At 41.3% G+C, this 15,695-nt stretch overlaps 1 protein-coding gene across 5 annotated transcripts in view; it reads left to right on the top strand.

Annotated features, from left to right (window-relative positions):
• Positions 1-15,695, top strand: part of LOC118810578 (sorbin and SH3 domain-containing protein 1) — a 52,199-nt gene that overhangs the window by 28,053 nt on the left and 8,451 nt on the right. For 4 of the 5 annotated variants that reach the window (XM_036574437.1, XM_036574438.1, XM_036574434.1 and 1 more), the window contains 8 exons: positions 3,709-3,758; positions 6,553-6,728; positions 11,844-11,929; positions 12,417-12,584; positions 12,789-12,835; positions 13,048-13,162; positions 13,289-13,414; positions 15,331-15,525. In XM_036574437.1, coding sequence (XP_036430330.1) covers positions 3,709-3,758; positions 6,553-6,728; positions 11,844-11,929; positions 12,417-12,584; positions 12,789-12,835; positions 13,048-13,162; positions 13,289-13,414; positions 15,331-15,525 — 963 coding nt within the window. Of the gene's footprint in view, positions 1-3,708; positions 3,759-6,552; positions 6,729-9,205; positions 10,637-11,843; positions 11,930-12,416; positions 12,585-12,788; positions 12,836-13,047; positions 13,163-13,288; positions 13,415-15,330; positions 15,526-15,695 lie in introns of all 5 variants that reach the window. The other variant, XM_036574439.1, reaches the window with a different exon arrangement.

Here is a 15,695-nt window from a genome sequence, read left to right as displayed (position 1 = left end):
ACGCACCCATTTTAAACCTAAGAGGGGGTTACTTATGAGCAGGGAAATCCACTACAATGTGCAGGATCACAACTAGAAATGCTGCCCCAAACACAGTTTTATGTTAGATGACAGCTGAGTACAGAGCAGTTCATTAGAACATGATTGTAGAATAAATTGCAAAAGTCTTTCTGACACAAGCACCTATGTTAACCAGCATTCTGGTCAGTTTAAACAAATGTGACAGATTTCTGATGTCAGAAGATGCCTTGCTTAGGAAGTAGCCCTTGTACATGCATGTGGAGGAGGGACTTATTTAAGAGTTCTATGAACTGACCCTTACTATAAACCCCCCCCCACACATAGCGTGCAACCTGAGGCTACTCGTCATGTTTACCATCATCTGGTATGCCACCTTTATTACGTATGCGGCCTGTTTTTCCCTTCCTGTTGCTTGTTTACATCTGTTTTAAATCACCATGACAGCAGACAGAGGGAAGGTACAGTCTTCTGGGAGTAACACCTTATTTCATTGAGAAGAAAAGAAAAAGCAAAATGTGTGATTTTAAGTGCCACGTTTCAGAGAGACAGCCTTGGCTCCTGTTTGTGTGTGAGGCTGCAGCGTAGCACTCTGACTTACATGCTATTTATACAGCAGAAAAGTAGTAAATTTTGTTGAGTCATCTCCAACACCTGTTAGGAAACTAGCACATGAAAACAGGCAAACATTGTTAACACAGTGTTCCATTGACTCGCTTTGATAGTCAGAGCAAAGGAATTCATCTCCTAGAAGACAATGTCCAATAGTGACTAATCTTCCATAAGAACCACATATTACATATGAAAAACATTTTCCTAAATAATACTTGACGACATCAACTTACAATAGCAGTTGGAGAAAAAATAAGGCCAAAGTTCAATACATGTTTATTAGATTCTCAGTTTCTTCTTTCTTTTTTTTTTTTAAAAAAGACTTTCAAAAGTAAGATTTCAGTTTAAGATTTAATGTTTTTCCCAGCTGGAGTTGTAATGCTCATAGTCATGAAGATGGACTTTTAGGCTAAAAAGAAAGGAGCAGCTATGTAGGCCATGGCTGTGCATGAAAAGCCACTGAACTATGCTTCAGTTGATTAGCACAGCACTCTGCCATTCAGCACAGTATTCAGCATGAGCTGATTCAGTTGATCTTCATAGACATTACAATTCTAGTTAGTAAAAAAAGCCTCCTGAATGATTGTTCACCAGCTAAAAATACTTTTTATAACTTCTTTTATAACCAACTATGGCAACAGTTATTTCCCTGTTTAGTGCTGCTGCATCATCCACAGTTGCATGGAGAAGGAGAGGAATATGAGAAACTGTTTGTGCTGCCTGGCTGGTAGCAACAGGCTGTGGTGAAAGCTCCAGAGAGAATGGCATTGGGCTTTGCCCATACTTACTTTAGCCAGTGTTAGGTCACTGCTGGCAGCACGGTCAGTCTTTGGCTTATGCAATAAAGGAGATATTACATGTTTCATAGCAGACTTAAATGTTTATCAGGGAGTAACATTCTGTTCTTATCACTTTAAATCCTAATATAGAGGGAGGATGCTGTACTCCCATCTTAGCCGAGACTCCAGACATGTGAAATGTTAGGATGGTTGGCATTTTATGTGATGGTTGAGTGGTTTAAATCTCAAAGCCTGCCTGTTTCCTTTCATTGATAAAATTGCAATTGATAGTTAGGTCACTGGCGCTACATTTTTGGGTAACTTTTATTATAAACCTGCAACTTAGAAACTCTCATTTTAACTGTGGCTGGCTAAGGATGAAGTAAGGAATTCAGTCTGATTATCTGCTCGACTTTACACTTGAAGATAGAAGACATTTTTTCCTGTAGTTTTATACACCATTCAACCGTTCTCATATTGCCAAATTGCCATCACTTGTCATATGAATCATTTTTATTTCATATACAACAACTGTATAATATTTAAATATTATAAACTAGACAGAAGTTTTTTTTTAATTATTTATTCAGTATTTGATCAAAAACAAGCTATTAAATGATAAATAATTGTACCTTAATGTATTACGATTATCTTACTATCTATTTACATTTTTGTTTGTGTGTGCTTTGAGATTTGACCACTGATTTTGAAATAAGATGCATTCTGGATGCTCATTTTCCTAGCTAATTATTTGAAACGTGAAGTTGCTCAGGACTCGCATATTAGAATAATTGAATACATCTGCAACCAAATTAGTTTTATATTATTGAAAACATTGATTCCAAACTTTTGAGCAGTAGATCATGTGAAAGTAATACAACATCATCTTGGCCAGCAGCAATGGCTGTAAATACAGAGGAGTGAAAGTGAGTTTTATTTACCATTATTACAGCAAGGGTGGGATTACATAACGAGTGTGGCTTTCACTTTCTTGCTGTTTCCCCTCAAACAGTCATCATTATCGCTGTGTTTGTGCTATCTCGGTATCTAGGTCTAGATGTGTGCTGCTTCAGATAAGGCCCTCACGCGTGCTTCCTGTTTGTGAATTTGCTGCACCAGTGCCAGGCTCAATTAACCGCTCAGGCCCGAAGCCCTACAAAAGCACGCTGCCTTCTCCTTCACAAGTTCCACAACAGGCAGACAGGATGGGAACAGAAGGGCCATTTTCCACTGATAAAAGTAGCTTCATGTGTCAGTTACCCTTGAAGAATGAAGCTTCTGGAACATGAGGGTTTATAAATAGAAGAGTCTTTAGACCTGCCAGATTGAAATTCTAATACAAAGCTTGACATTCATGTCCAAAGGTTATTTGTGATCCTTTTTTTTCCCCTAGCAACCAATGGGACATGTTGTGGTCAGGAGAATAGGGCCCATCTCTTTATCCGTTGGCTCGGGGGGAGTGGGCACACGGGCCGCTTTCCTCAAAAGGGACGGTAGCGGGTCGTGATTGTGCAATCTTATTTGCAAACAACACTTGTGCTTTTATTTTGAGGTGCTTTGTTGGTGCATGTTATTTTTGTACTCTGTGACGTCCACTTGGGGAAAAGCAACAGAAACAGTGACCTAAAATTAGCCGACTCTAAACCATTCAAAGCACAGCAGCCCTCTGCTGTTCGGAGTTGCTGCCTGGTAATAACAGCCGCTCTCCTTATTGGCCCGGTGCATGAGCCGCCAAAGCACGGCCAAATGAAAACTTCCTCTCACATACTATTAATGTCACCTCTGTGCGTATGTGCAGGATGGCGGATATGGGTGTACGCAATGCATGCTATTCTGAAAATGCGAGTGTGTGTTCTGTGTGAGTGTGTGTGTCTCTGCCCATGTAATTTGGCCTGCTTCCCACACCAGCTGGTTAATTGTCTGTTGGTCTGCTCGGCTAGTAATGAGAGTGACTCAATAGCAGACAAAAGAGAGGCTACACAGAGAGACAGGAGCTGATTGGCTGAGCCGCTGACAGCCCCCTCCCAACATGGGCGCCCCTCAGAGCCCCCACTAACCCCGCCCCTTTGCTTCCAGCCGCTTGTTTTCCCCCCCTAACTTGCATGCGGGCCAAAATACTCGCTTGCTCCTCCACGCTACACTTCGTCCGGAGGACCTAGGAGTTTCAGCTTTGACCTTAGGAGACCACTCCGAGGCGTTCAGCAGCTTTGACCGACTCTAATGTGCCCTCTCCTTTTCTAACTGCCAGAGAGTTGAGCCTGTGGAGCTATCAATGACTTCTTTGTTTGGTTTGTTGCAGAGTGCCCCCTCTTTCAGCCCCTTGGAAACACCCTCCGACCTGCAGCAATAGTAAGTCCTCACTCTGTTTCCTTCTTTTTTGCTATGTTTCGCATATTCATCTTCTTCTCCACCATTTTTCAGTGCTGATGTTGAATAGCTGTGTGTTCTCAGTGCTGTCACTGGGGCTGTGGAGACATCCCCTGCTTCCCCTCCTGTTTCCTGAGCGCCTGTTCGCAATATCAGTACAGTGTGTCCTGTGGGTGTGTGTGTGTGAGTGGGTGTGAAGCGTGTGTGTGAGCAAGGGGGTTTGCTGGAAGAGAAGGAATGGACAGTATGTGATGATTTATTCCATGCTGAAACCAGTGTCTGAAAATGAAACCTGGATGTCTTTTGTGGAAAGATAAGAGAGCGCTCCCTCCCACCCATCAGCTCCACAGAATTTCCCCCAGTCTCATCTGTGGGGGAGTGCACTAAGGGCTTTTTATTAGGCTAATGTTTTTCGTGCGACGGGGGTATTTAGGTAGCAGCCACACCACCGGGCACATTCTTACATCACATGGCTTTGTTTACGCCTGTGCTGATTTATGTTGTGTTGCTGTCGTTGGGACAAATTTCAATGAATCCCTGGCTTGCCACAGTCAGTGCTTTTACGGTTTCGTGGCCCAATGTTAGAAAGTTCCCCAAGCATCTTTCAAAAGCTGTGAGGAGAACATTCCATTCCTGGGTGAAAAACCTGCGGTATTCAAGCTTGCCTTAGAAAAAGATCAATAAAGTCTACAGTTTGCCTGCCAAGATTGTTTCAAGCCTTTTTTGGTTTGAAGATTCAGTGATTGTGTTGATTTACTTCAGTTATAGAAACTTGAAGTATCACTGTTACTTTTTACAAATCTCAGATATTTCTCTGAAATATTATTTACAAGAGGCACAGGTTTCAGCACAATGATTTGAGAGTTGTTCTGAGACTATCTCTTAACAATCTGTGGCATTTGGTTTTCATCTTTTGCTTTCCCTTTGATGGCTAGAGGATGTTTAGCTTTTTAAAGACTTTATTGTTTTTTTTCTAAAGCCACATGATTCAGAGCAGTTTCCCTGTTATAAACCATGAGGCCAGCTAGCATTCTGTGCTAAACATGGTGAAAGAATGCTCCCATGGCCTTTGTAGAATGGCATAGGATTCAAGATAGAAACACTTCATTTTTGCAGGAGTTTCCTTTTCTGCAGACAATGCTGTATTTCTGTATAGCAGACTGTTCATAAAAGCAGGCTGGACCTTTACCTTTATGGAAAGTAGTTTTACTTGTTCTGATATGTGTATCTACAACGGACTGTGAGCGAGATCTAATGCTCAGGTAAATCTGGTAAGATCATCTCCAATCCAGCAGCTGGTGGGCAACCGCTCAGGTTCCCGTGTTTGAAGCCCCTGGCGTCCGCTGTGACACAGATAGTCACTGTACACAGCTTCACTGGAAAGCATCTGCATTCCAGGAGTTGTCACTAGTGTCACTTATGTGGCTGTGTCACTTTTAGTGCCTGGTGGATTACACAGAACATGTAATGAGGCAGTCATTACAAATTGGCTGACTGGAAATGCCCAGTAATTTTTACTGGAAGCTGTTGCTAAAAAGCAAAACTGGATTATTTTTGGATTATGTTTTGTTATATTTACTTAATTATATTGAGTTTGTTGGAGCAGAACATGCTTTGTAATTGTGTTATACTTTTAATGCACATACAAATAAGGTGTAAGTTATCACAAAATTTCCAAATGAGCAGTTCACCCAAAATATCCAAATTATATTCACAAAATCTTTTGAAAATTGCGACTTTGTTTTATTTTTCCAATCTAATTATGTAATCCAAACAATTTGCAATCCTTTACTACTCAATTCTGCTTTTATGGAATAATTTAGTACATTTTTGACCCTCACAGGGCAGATCTTAGAAAAGCTGTGTTTTGGACACAGTAACACCTTTGTTGAATAGTGAGTAGTTCAGGAAATTTTTGAATGTGCTGAACAGTTTTACCCTGGAACATTTTAGCATGTGTCCAGCAATGAAAGGAGGGTGTGTTCGAGGGATGTGGTCTAAGTATTGAGCTGATTACAGCGGGTGAATAAGCAGCCTTCAGGGAGGGAAGAGCACATGTTTGAGACCATTCACTCTAACTTAATGCTTGAAATCCTCTTCATGCCTAAAATCCCCTCCCAAATCACTTGTTGGATTATGGCCTACATGAGGCTCACTGTTTTGTTTGTTTGCAGGTTAATTATAGAATGGCTTTTTTTGCCTCCAGGCATATGCTGTTATTGATTTATTCTCTATTGTGCAGCACTCTATTCTTATATAAGGCATGAGTTTAACATTCGCTGTAAGAGTCCACATTTCTGTCATGAGCTCCATGTAGGGAGCTTCAGCTGTGTTTTTAAAAGGCTGTCTCTCTGGCCTTTCAGGAATGCTCTGATAAGGGTTAATGCAGCTGTTTCTGTCTCATCAATATCAAGGTGCGAGCACTCAGGCTATGGCTGGCTGCAGACCCAAAGTGTTTCGCTTTGTATTCATGCCCAGAAAACAGTTTAGCCGTTGAAGGTCTGAAAGTAATTCCCAGCATTGGCCAGCTCTGGATATATATATAGACATTTATTTGTGATTAAATTGGAATTTTGCGAACTCCATTGATAAGGTCAACAATTTAACAGATATGAAGGAGCGCTCATATGAACGTGGTCAAGAATACTTAAAGAGACACTCTTTTCATTTCTGAGAATCTCCTCTGTGATCCTCTTAAAGTGATAACACAAACACTCTGTGCTAATTAGGCTTATGGGGTGAATCTGATAATTTCCTTCTCTGTGTTTGTTGTCAGCTCGGCCTGCAAAGCAAGTGCTGGTGTGGCGGGGAAGGAGGGCGGCTCGGCTTCAACTGAGCATGCGGCCCCAGAATGCGACCGGCACATTTACAAGAGTGTCCTGGAGGGCGGCGACATCCCATTGCAGGGCCTGCGTGCGCTTAACAAACGCCATCCCAGCACTTCCTCTAAAGGTAGGCCTGCAGCCTTCACTCTCCGTCATGGTTAAACCTGTGGCCAGGAATACTAAATACTCAAGCATACAGGAGTCTCTAGTGAACTAGACTTTACTGCATGTATTTCTAGTAGGGCTGCATCGTATGTGTTAGTGCTCACATTAATGGTCTGCTAAGCTCCAGCAGATGACTTGTCCTTTTAACCCTGCTCATCTTGTCATCAGCACATTCCTCCCGCCACAGTATCACTAGAGCAACACCAGTCATTTGTCTTCCTGTGTTCCGTCGAAGCTGTTTTTTTTGTTGTTTTTTTTTCACACTTGACACATAACAGATGTCTGGCCTGACCTTTAGTCACCTCTGTCTTCACTGGTGGCTGGCTGCTTTTGGCCAGAAGGTCCAGCCGCGCCAGACGAGGATGGTGGTTAGGGCCGGCTGGGCGTCTGTGGTACAGGCTGAGAGGGGGCTTTGGAAGCTGGCGCCCGGCTCTGTTGTTTGGGGTGTGAGGAAAGGGGGCTGCCGCTGTAGATAAATGCAGGGATATAGTGTTTGTTGCTGGACCTGTGGGGGTGGGATCAACTTGTAGGGCATGCATGCAGGGGTGGCCAAGCATGAGGAAGTCAGCTGTCAGACTCATGGAATGCCAGCACACATGACCTGGGGGAGGTTGGGGTGGTTTTTAAGGGGGTTTGGAAGGGGGTACGCACAGGGGGGGATGAGGCCTGTTTCCGCTAATAGTTAACACAGCCTGAACTTTAAGACACAGATGTAGCTCTCTTCTGTGCTCAGCTCATTTCTCCAGGCTTTTCCTGAAATTAAGTATAGCATCTGTATATTGTTGGTTTACTGTACTTTTGAAACAGTATCTTTATAGAAGGAAAAATGTCCCTTTAACTTAAAAACCTGTATAATTTTCAAGCATTTGTTCATTTGTTGATTTTGTTTGGCATTAAATACTCACACAGTATCAAGGGCAGCTGTTTCAAGAAAGTCTAAAATAAGGTTTTCTTGTAATAGCTATAATATGCTATTTGTCTTGCCTAATTTAGTTAAATGTTGGCTTTTGTAAAGAGATTGTAATTTTTTTGTGCAAATGTCCATGAAAGTATTTGTAATATACTCTGTGATGATTTCACTCTCTATTGTACAATAAATATACAACACTTACTAAGTAACACAAGGTCAATAAGTGTAAACAGAGTTAATGGACGTTTTGGATTGTGAGGTACATCTACAGTGTGTTTCAGAAGCTCCTGTGAGGCAGTACAGACATTAGGTCAGCAGAGTTTAGGTCAGATACGTCATCAGAAAGGAATTTCCTACACACTTCCAAACTCATCTGGCTCTTGCCATCACTAGTTGACTTAGGTACTCTGTAAAAATCTGTGAATTGGAAGCATTCATGCCTTCTGCAGCATGTAATCTTCAGGTTCTTCCCCCAGGATCAGCATATATACTTGAAAGAATTGCCTTCCTCACATTTTACGCCAATGTAAATCTGAGTTTTCTTAATGCATTTGAACAATAACCTTGGTGTCAGTGCCACATTTGACAATGCGCTGCCTTGGTGCAGACTGTGTAAGAGGTCATAGGATGACCCATGGCAGCTCTAGCTGGAAAAGACTTCAGAATAGGAAACAACCACATCTGGTCTACTTATGGACCTTGTTGCCAAGTTCCCACTGTGAGTGAAGTGATGAAGTAAATATGTGAGTGAAGGAATAGGCAAATACTTTATTTTAGAAGTTCAGATCTCATTTGACTTGGTCAAAATGGATATGATGTCTTTGAAGTGAAGCTCATTTGAAATGGCAAATACCATTGTCCCAGGACTACTGACATGTTGATCATCTCTCTATTCATGAATATTTAGATCTGACGTTCTGAGACTGAAGGAATAGGATTTGTGTTGTGTTTGCTGCAGCTTCAGTTAAGAAACTGCATGACTATGTATGTTAAATAAAGAAAGAGGATGTGCTGGTTGTGTTGTAGTGTTCTCAAGGGGGACTCTGGTATTTTATAGAGGGGGATCATTCAGCTCTTTTTTATATTTAAGATGCCAGAGATTTTCTGGTGCTTTCTGAACCAGTTAGTTCTGTTAGTTGCATAATTTAAGTAAAATGTGTTTCTTTTTATCATTATTTAATTTATGATCATTGCATGGCAGTTTCTTTTATTTTTATGTGCTCATCATATTCCTTCAAAGGTTAGGTATAACCAGTGATTTAAGGTCGTATTTTTGAGATTTTACTGTAATAGTTCTGAAGTAGTTCTCTGTGGCAGATCTGCATTCTGTAGCTACAGTTATATGCATCCTCTTTGATAATCTGATTTGTAATAGTTTTTATCTCATTTCTACTGTTGTATATTCTTCAGAGAAACAAAATTGTCTAGTACTGATGATATGATAACAATGAAATGTGTTTTTGTGTTTTTAATTTAGTGCAAGAGTAATCTAACATGCTTTTTGTTCTGTTACCCTGCATGCCTGCCAGTGGATTATAAAGGTGGGAATGGCTGTATGATTTCACCATGCTCCTCTGTAAATAGTCGCTCAGTTCTTGCCAGTAACACGCTAGGTAATCAGAATAAGAGTAAAAAGTCTCTGTCTGCTGCCAAAGCCTGCATCCCTCAAATCCTTCCCTCCAAGTTCAAGCCTAAGCTTTCCCCTTCTGCTGATGAGGGCCAGGAGAGGAGGGCTGAGCCTGCGTCTCGGCCAAAAGCGCACAGCTGTGAGGATCTGCACCAGGAGCCCTGCCATGTATTGGGCAACGGAGATGCAACAGACAGTGATCATGGGTTAGCTTCTCACTCCAAAGCCTCCAACTGTTTGCCTGAGAGCAGGACATCTCCAAAAAACGGTCCTCTCAGTGGTACTCTGAGGAGCACAGCGGAGTTCTCTGCACTGTACAGGAACATGCACCACATCCAAAGGCCCAGCTCACTGGGCTCCAGCCCACATGGCAGCGTCCGCAGCCTGGCCTCTCTCTTTGAGAAGCCAGGGGACGAGCTCAGTGGTCCGGAGCGGTCAGGGAATGTTCCGCGGGATGCCGTGACATTTCGGGTGATGGAGTTTGAACGCATCATTCAGCGCTCCAGTACGGCACCCACTCGCTCCGCCTCCATGCCCACCCTACCCAGCGGCCCAAGCCCCGCCCACAGTCCTGCCCCTGGATCTTGCTTCCTCCAGTCGGCTCTCTCTGCTGAGTCTTTGGTCGTGCCAGGGCCGACACAAACAGACGACTGCCCGCTAGTGCCTGTAGAGGACAAACTGTCCAGAGAGGAGGCTTCTTTCTCAGGTGGAGAAGCAGCAGAATGCATGGAACCCTCTAATCAGAACCATACCTCAAGAACTGACTCACACTCACACACAGACGGAATAGAAGAAGAACTGGAAAACAGCTGTGTTCAAAGTGCTGCAGCTGAGAATACTTTAAGTGGTCCCTCAGTGGCCAGCACCCCAACATCAGAGCACCATCATCACCACCATCATCATGACCATCTCCCCTTCCACCCACTCCACCTCAAACCCAGTAAGTGTAAAGGCTCCTGTCCGGCCTCCTACACCCGCTTCACCACCATCCGCAGGCATGAGCGCCAGCAAGCCAGCAGTAGCTTTGTCCCAGAAAGAAGAGCAACCCCTCCCACAAACTTATTATTGATGGGTCCAGCGCCGTTTTCCTTACGGAGAACGCTGCACACTCATCAGGCCAAAAAGACTCTCTCAGCCACCAAAGCCCTGGCCGGAGATGTGGCAGATGGTCGAATCTTCTCGTCCAGGCCCAGGCCTGTTATCCCTCAGCGTCTGTCTTCTCTGGAGGTGCTGGAGAGGCTCAGTAATGGCGACGGCTCGCCGTGCCAGGGGGGGGACGCCCATGAGCTCACGGACGGGGAATGCTCAGACGCCAATAAAAACCACTGTGGAGGTGGCTATGCTGCGACTCTCCTGAGTGTTACTCTCTCCACATTCACACTTCGCCATGGCCATGCCTGTGACCACTCATTTCCCTCTGATCCCTCTCTCCTGTCTGCTATCCCTTCACCACCAAATGACTTTACTTTCCCCATCTCAGTGGTGTGCAGTGTGTGGCCAACTTTGTGTGCTCTTGTGACAAAATGACATGATATCCATTCTACTTTGTTTGGTATGTGACAAAGATATCACATTCATCTCTGTTTCAGTTCTGCTGGTTTGTCTGAAAGTATGTCATTTCATGTCAATAATGTGATTTATTTATTTATTTATTTATTTATTTATTTGACCTTTTCTTGTGGTCAGTTGTTATTTCACTCAAGCAATCTTAAGCAATCTTGAATTGCGATTGATCTGTCAGTGCAGTCCTCAGAACCTAGCTGTGGCAACCTTTGATTCCAAATCTTTAAAATTTTTAAATGTCAGCCAAATATAATAACACAGATATTAACAAATACAGCTGTTATACAGTTTTCTGTCTTACCGAACAAAGAAAAGAGCTAATATAAATGAGATTTGTTCTTTATAAGCTTCTGCTGTGAATTTTAGCACCCCAGATTCCATCATAAAACTACACCTAATACTTAACCATATTATTTTAATGAAACACTTTCCTTGCCATGACTCATAGTTTAATGAAACATAGTTTAAAATAGCTTCGACTAAATAGTTCGACTGAAATGATTGTTCGTTTGATCTTTTTGCACCTTATTAATACATACTGTTTTACATTTGTCATTGTGATCTCTTTGTATTATACATTTGCACACTGTGAATGTGAATGTATATTCTCACATATGTGATGTTCTATAGTTTCTAATACCTTCTTTTATTTGGACACATCATGGCTAACATTCAAACATTTTTATACTTTTGTAATCTGATGTTTGCAGTGCTGAATCAAGCATGGAGACCATTGTGTGTTCACATCAGTTTGGTTCTCTATTTACTTGTGTGTTCTTTCCAACTGCATTATCCATGCCAGATCCTTCATTAATTATCCTCATTAACTTTTTAGTTTATTGTTGTGTGGTGGTAGTGTTTCGACTGTGGTGAATTAGCATGGGAGTTCTCTTGATTCCGTACATTTTTTAGTCATCATGCCGAAAATGTATTCCGTAAATTTTATTTTGTAAGTTACTCTTGTTTGTCTCAAACAGATTCCGAATCCTCACACCCATTAAGTCAAGGAGACCAGGGAGAAAACACAGATGAGGTGGTCCGCAGACGCTATGGAGACAAAGAGGTACAGGTTATGTTTTGGTGTTTGTAGTGAACATACTGACGACTGTTTTGTTAAAACATCGTAAATATTGTTCAGTTTTTCTCCACATACCATTTTTTAAATGCTTGAAAACTATTCATAATATCTGACAGTGAATTTGGATAAATTGTGCTAGAAGAATACTTTGATATATAGGTAATGAAACAATTTAAAGAATTGTATATGCATATAAAGTAAACTGTGTTTTATGAACTATTCTTACATTGATATTGTGAGTACACTGCAAGCCAGATATCATTGCTATCATAAGAAAACTTTACTTTGTCAGACTCATCTTTATAGGAATAAACGTTTTCTTAACATCTGATATTGTTACTTAAATGTATTTTAGATTTTTTTGTTTGGTGTTTATATTGTTTTTATTGTTAAGCATTCACATAGTATAAAAGGCAGCTGGCATTTTCAAATCGATTAAAAAAGTTACATGACAGCAGCGATGTATTTCCAGAAAATTCTAGAGGAGCAGAGGCGCCTGAAGCGAGAGCAGGAAGAAGCGGACATAGCGTCCCGGAGACACGCAGGCCTGGTGCTCACCCATCAGCAGTTCATCACCAATGACCGCTTTGGGGACCTGCTTACCATCAGCGACACAGAGAAAAGGAAATCTGGACCAGAGGTGACTGACTTACTGACTCATTAACAGGATGACTTGTCCCTTTTTTGAGGAAGTGTGGCTTATATGTTTCCCAATAGGACGTTCCACCACCGTGAGACAGACAGCTACATGACAGCCATGATGTATTGCTTGTATTATTTTTGACTGCATTGGTGCCGAGCATCATGTTCCAGTGTTAAGAGTCTGTATGACGTATGTTTACAGAGAACACCTGCCTTGGCCCTGTTTAACTTCAAAGCAGAGACTGTAAAGTGAGTGTTCTAAGTGATATTTGATATTGATATTTGTAGCATGATAAATTTATGTTGATTACTGCTAATAAATAATTTTAAATGATATATAGATAGATAGAATTTTAAAAACATTTTAAATTATTTATTAGCAGTAAATGCATATTGACAGTTTAGAAAGACCTAAATAATTTAAATAATACAATACTTAACTGGACTTCTCTCATTGTCAGGGAGCTGCCATTTCAAAAGGGAGATATTGTGTACATCTATCGGCAAGTGGACCAGAACTGGTATGAAGGAGAGCATCATGGTAGAGTTGGAATTTTCCCTCGCAACTACGTTGAGGTACGCTCATCTGCTTGCAGTAATATTTCTTTTTGACCTGTATAAAATAAGATTTCAGTCTGGTCACACTATATTCATCTCATGCTAATCATTCTCATTTCTGTTTTGTGTGCTGGATTTTTCTAGCTCCTGCCCCCTACAGAAAAAGCCCAGCCCAAGAAGAGTGCTCCCGTTCAAGTGCTGGAGTATGGAGAGGCCATTGCCCGCTTTAATTTCACTGGTGACACCGCTGTTGAGATGTCTTTCAGAAAGGTAGAAATTACAGACATCAGTGTATGGACAATGATTAAACTGAATATTTAATTATATCATCAGTGATACATTTTAGTCTGGAATCTAGTTTAATTTTAGAAGTACAACCCCATTTCCAAAAAAAGTTGGGACGCTCTGCAGAATGTAAATAAAAATAGAATGCAATGAAATGCAAATCATCTATACCATATTTTTAAAGGAAAATACTACAATAACAACATATCAAATGTTGAAACTGAGAAATTTTATTGTTTTTTGAAAAATATATGCCCATTTTGAATTTGATGCTAACAACACGTTCCAAAAAAGTTGGGACGTAGGATGTGTACCATTGTGTTTGATCACCTCCTCTTTTAACAGCACTCTGTAGGTATTGGAGACCAATTGCTGTAGTTTTGAAAGTAAAATGTTTTCCCATTCTTGATTGATACAGGATTTCAGCTGCTCAACAGTGTGGGGTCTCTTTTGTCATATTTTTCAATTCATAATGCGCTGAATGTTTTTAGCAGGTGACAGGTCTGGACTGCAGGCAGGTCAGTTTAGCACCTGGACTCTTTTAATATGGAGCAATGCTGTTGTTATACGTACAGAATGTGGTTTGACATTGTCTTGCTGAAATAATGAAGGCCTTCCCTGAAAGAAGTGTCATCTGGATATGTAATCATGTATATCGGTCAGCATTAATGTTGCCTTCACAGTTGTGCACGTCACCCATACCATGTGCACTAATGCACCCCATGCCATCACGAATACTGGCTTTTGAACTGTGCACTGATAACAAGCTGTGTGGTCTATAGCCCAGAGGACACAGCGTCCATGATTTCCAAAAAGAATTTAAATTGATTTGTGGGACCACAAGACACTTTTCCACTTCCCCTTAGTCCATTCTAAATGAGCTCAGGCCCAGAGAAGGTGGCAGCATTTGTGGATGCAGTGATGAACTGTGTTCACAGAAAGTGGTGTTCAGAAGTTTTTCTGAGCCCATGCAGTGATTTCCACTGTAGAATCATATCTGTTTTTAATGCAGTGCTTCCTGAGAGCCCAAACATCGCAGCCAGCAAATACTGGTTTTTGGCCTTATCCCTTGCATACAGAGATTTTTCCAGATTCAATAAAATCAGCAACAATAAAACAATACAATTTCTCAGTTTCAACATTTGATATGTTGTTTTTGTATTATTTTCAATTACATATAGGGTTTAAATGATTTGCACATCATTGCATTTTGTTTTTATTTGTATTTTGCACAGCATCCCAACTTTTTTGGAAATGGGGTTGTACATAACTGTTACAAAGCATGTATCCCTTCCATTTCTTCTCTTGTAAGAGTGTGTACATTTGTAGACATATATTGTATATACATACATTAGGGTTGTTAAACAGTTAAAATAATTAATGATGATTGCATACATTTGTGTAGTTAATTGTGATTCATCACATTTGCCCCCTTCTTGCACAATATTGTCCCTAAAGAGAGATTTTTTCAATGTAAAAGCAGTGCATTTGAATATAACTACACGAGTGGCCAAAAAACACTTAATCAGAAAGCATTTATTACTTTTAGCAATAACATTTTCATTGCGTGAACATGGGACTCACATGAACCAAACATAAAGCTCACATAAAGAGATGAACATGATAGTAGGGTGAATGATGTTTCCTATTTTTATCACCATGGCAAGAGTGGTAGTAGCTTTGGTTTTATCAGGAGAGCGCTCATGAAATTTGCCATTTAAAAGCTTTATTTGAATGAAAAAACTACGGCTGCTGAAGTATAGCAATAGCATAAAAAAAAAACATACAGCATTTGGCCTAAGACTCAAAAGTCTCTATTCTTTTCTGTTTAAGTACAATTACTCTCTTTAGAGGCTGTCAGTATTTTAAAGTTATCTATTTAACCTTCTCTTTGCCTGCAGGGCGAGCGCATCACATTGATTCGTAGGGTGGATGAGAATTGGTATGAGGGCAAAATCTCAGGCACCAACCGGCAAGGCATCTTCCCTGTCACTTACGTAGAGGTGCACAAAAGACCCCGTGTTAAAAATGGAGTGGACTACCCTGACCCTCCCATTAGCCATTCCCCTCATCGCAGCACTAATGCCTCGCCACAGGTGAGCAACACTCATGCTGCTCTGCTGCTCTAGTGCAGTGGTTCCCAGCCCTGATCCTGGAGTACTGCTGCCCTGCACACTGTATAGTTTTCCTTGCTTTAATGCACCTCCTTCAGCTCAGGAAGGATTTGTTAATGTTAGAGCAAGGAAAAATGTGAACTACTATAGTG

The sequence above is a fragment of the Colossoma macropomum genome, unplaced genomic scaffold, assembly GCF_904425465.1.
Source record: "Colossoma macropomum unplaced genomic scaffold, Colossoma_macropomum, whole genome shotgun sequence".
NCBI classification, from domain to species: Eukaryota; Metazoa; Chordata; class Actinopteri; order Characiformes; family Serrasalmidae; genus Colossoma; species Colossoma macropomum.
Note: the sequence above shows the minus strand (reverse complement) of the source record. Positions and strands in the feature narration are given on the sequence as shown.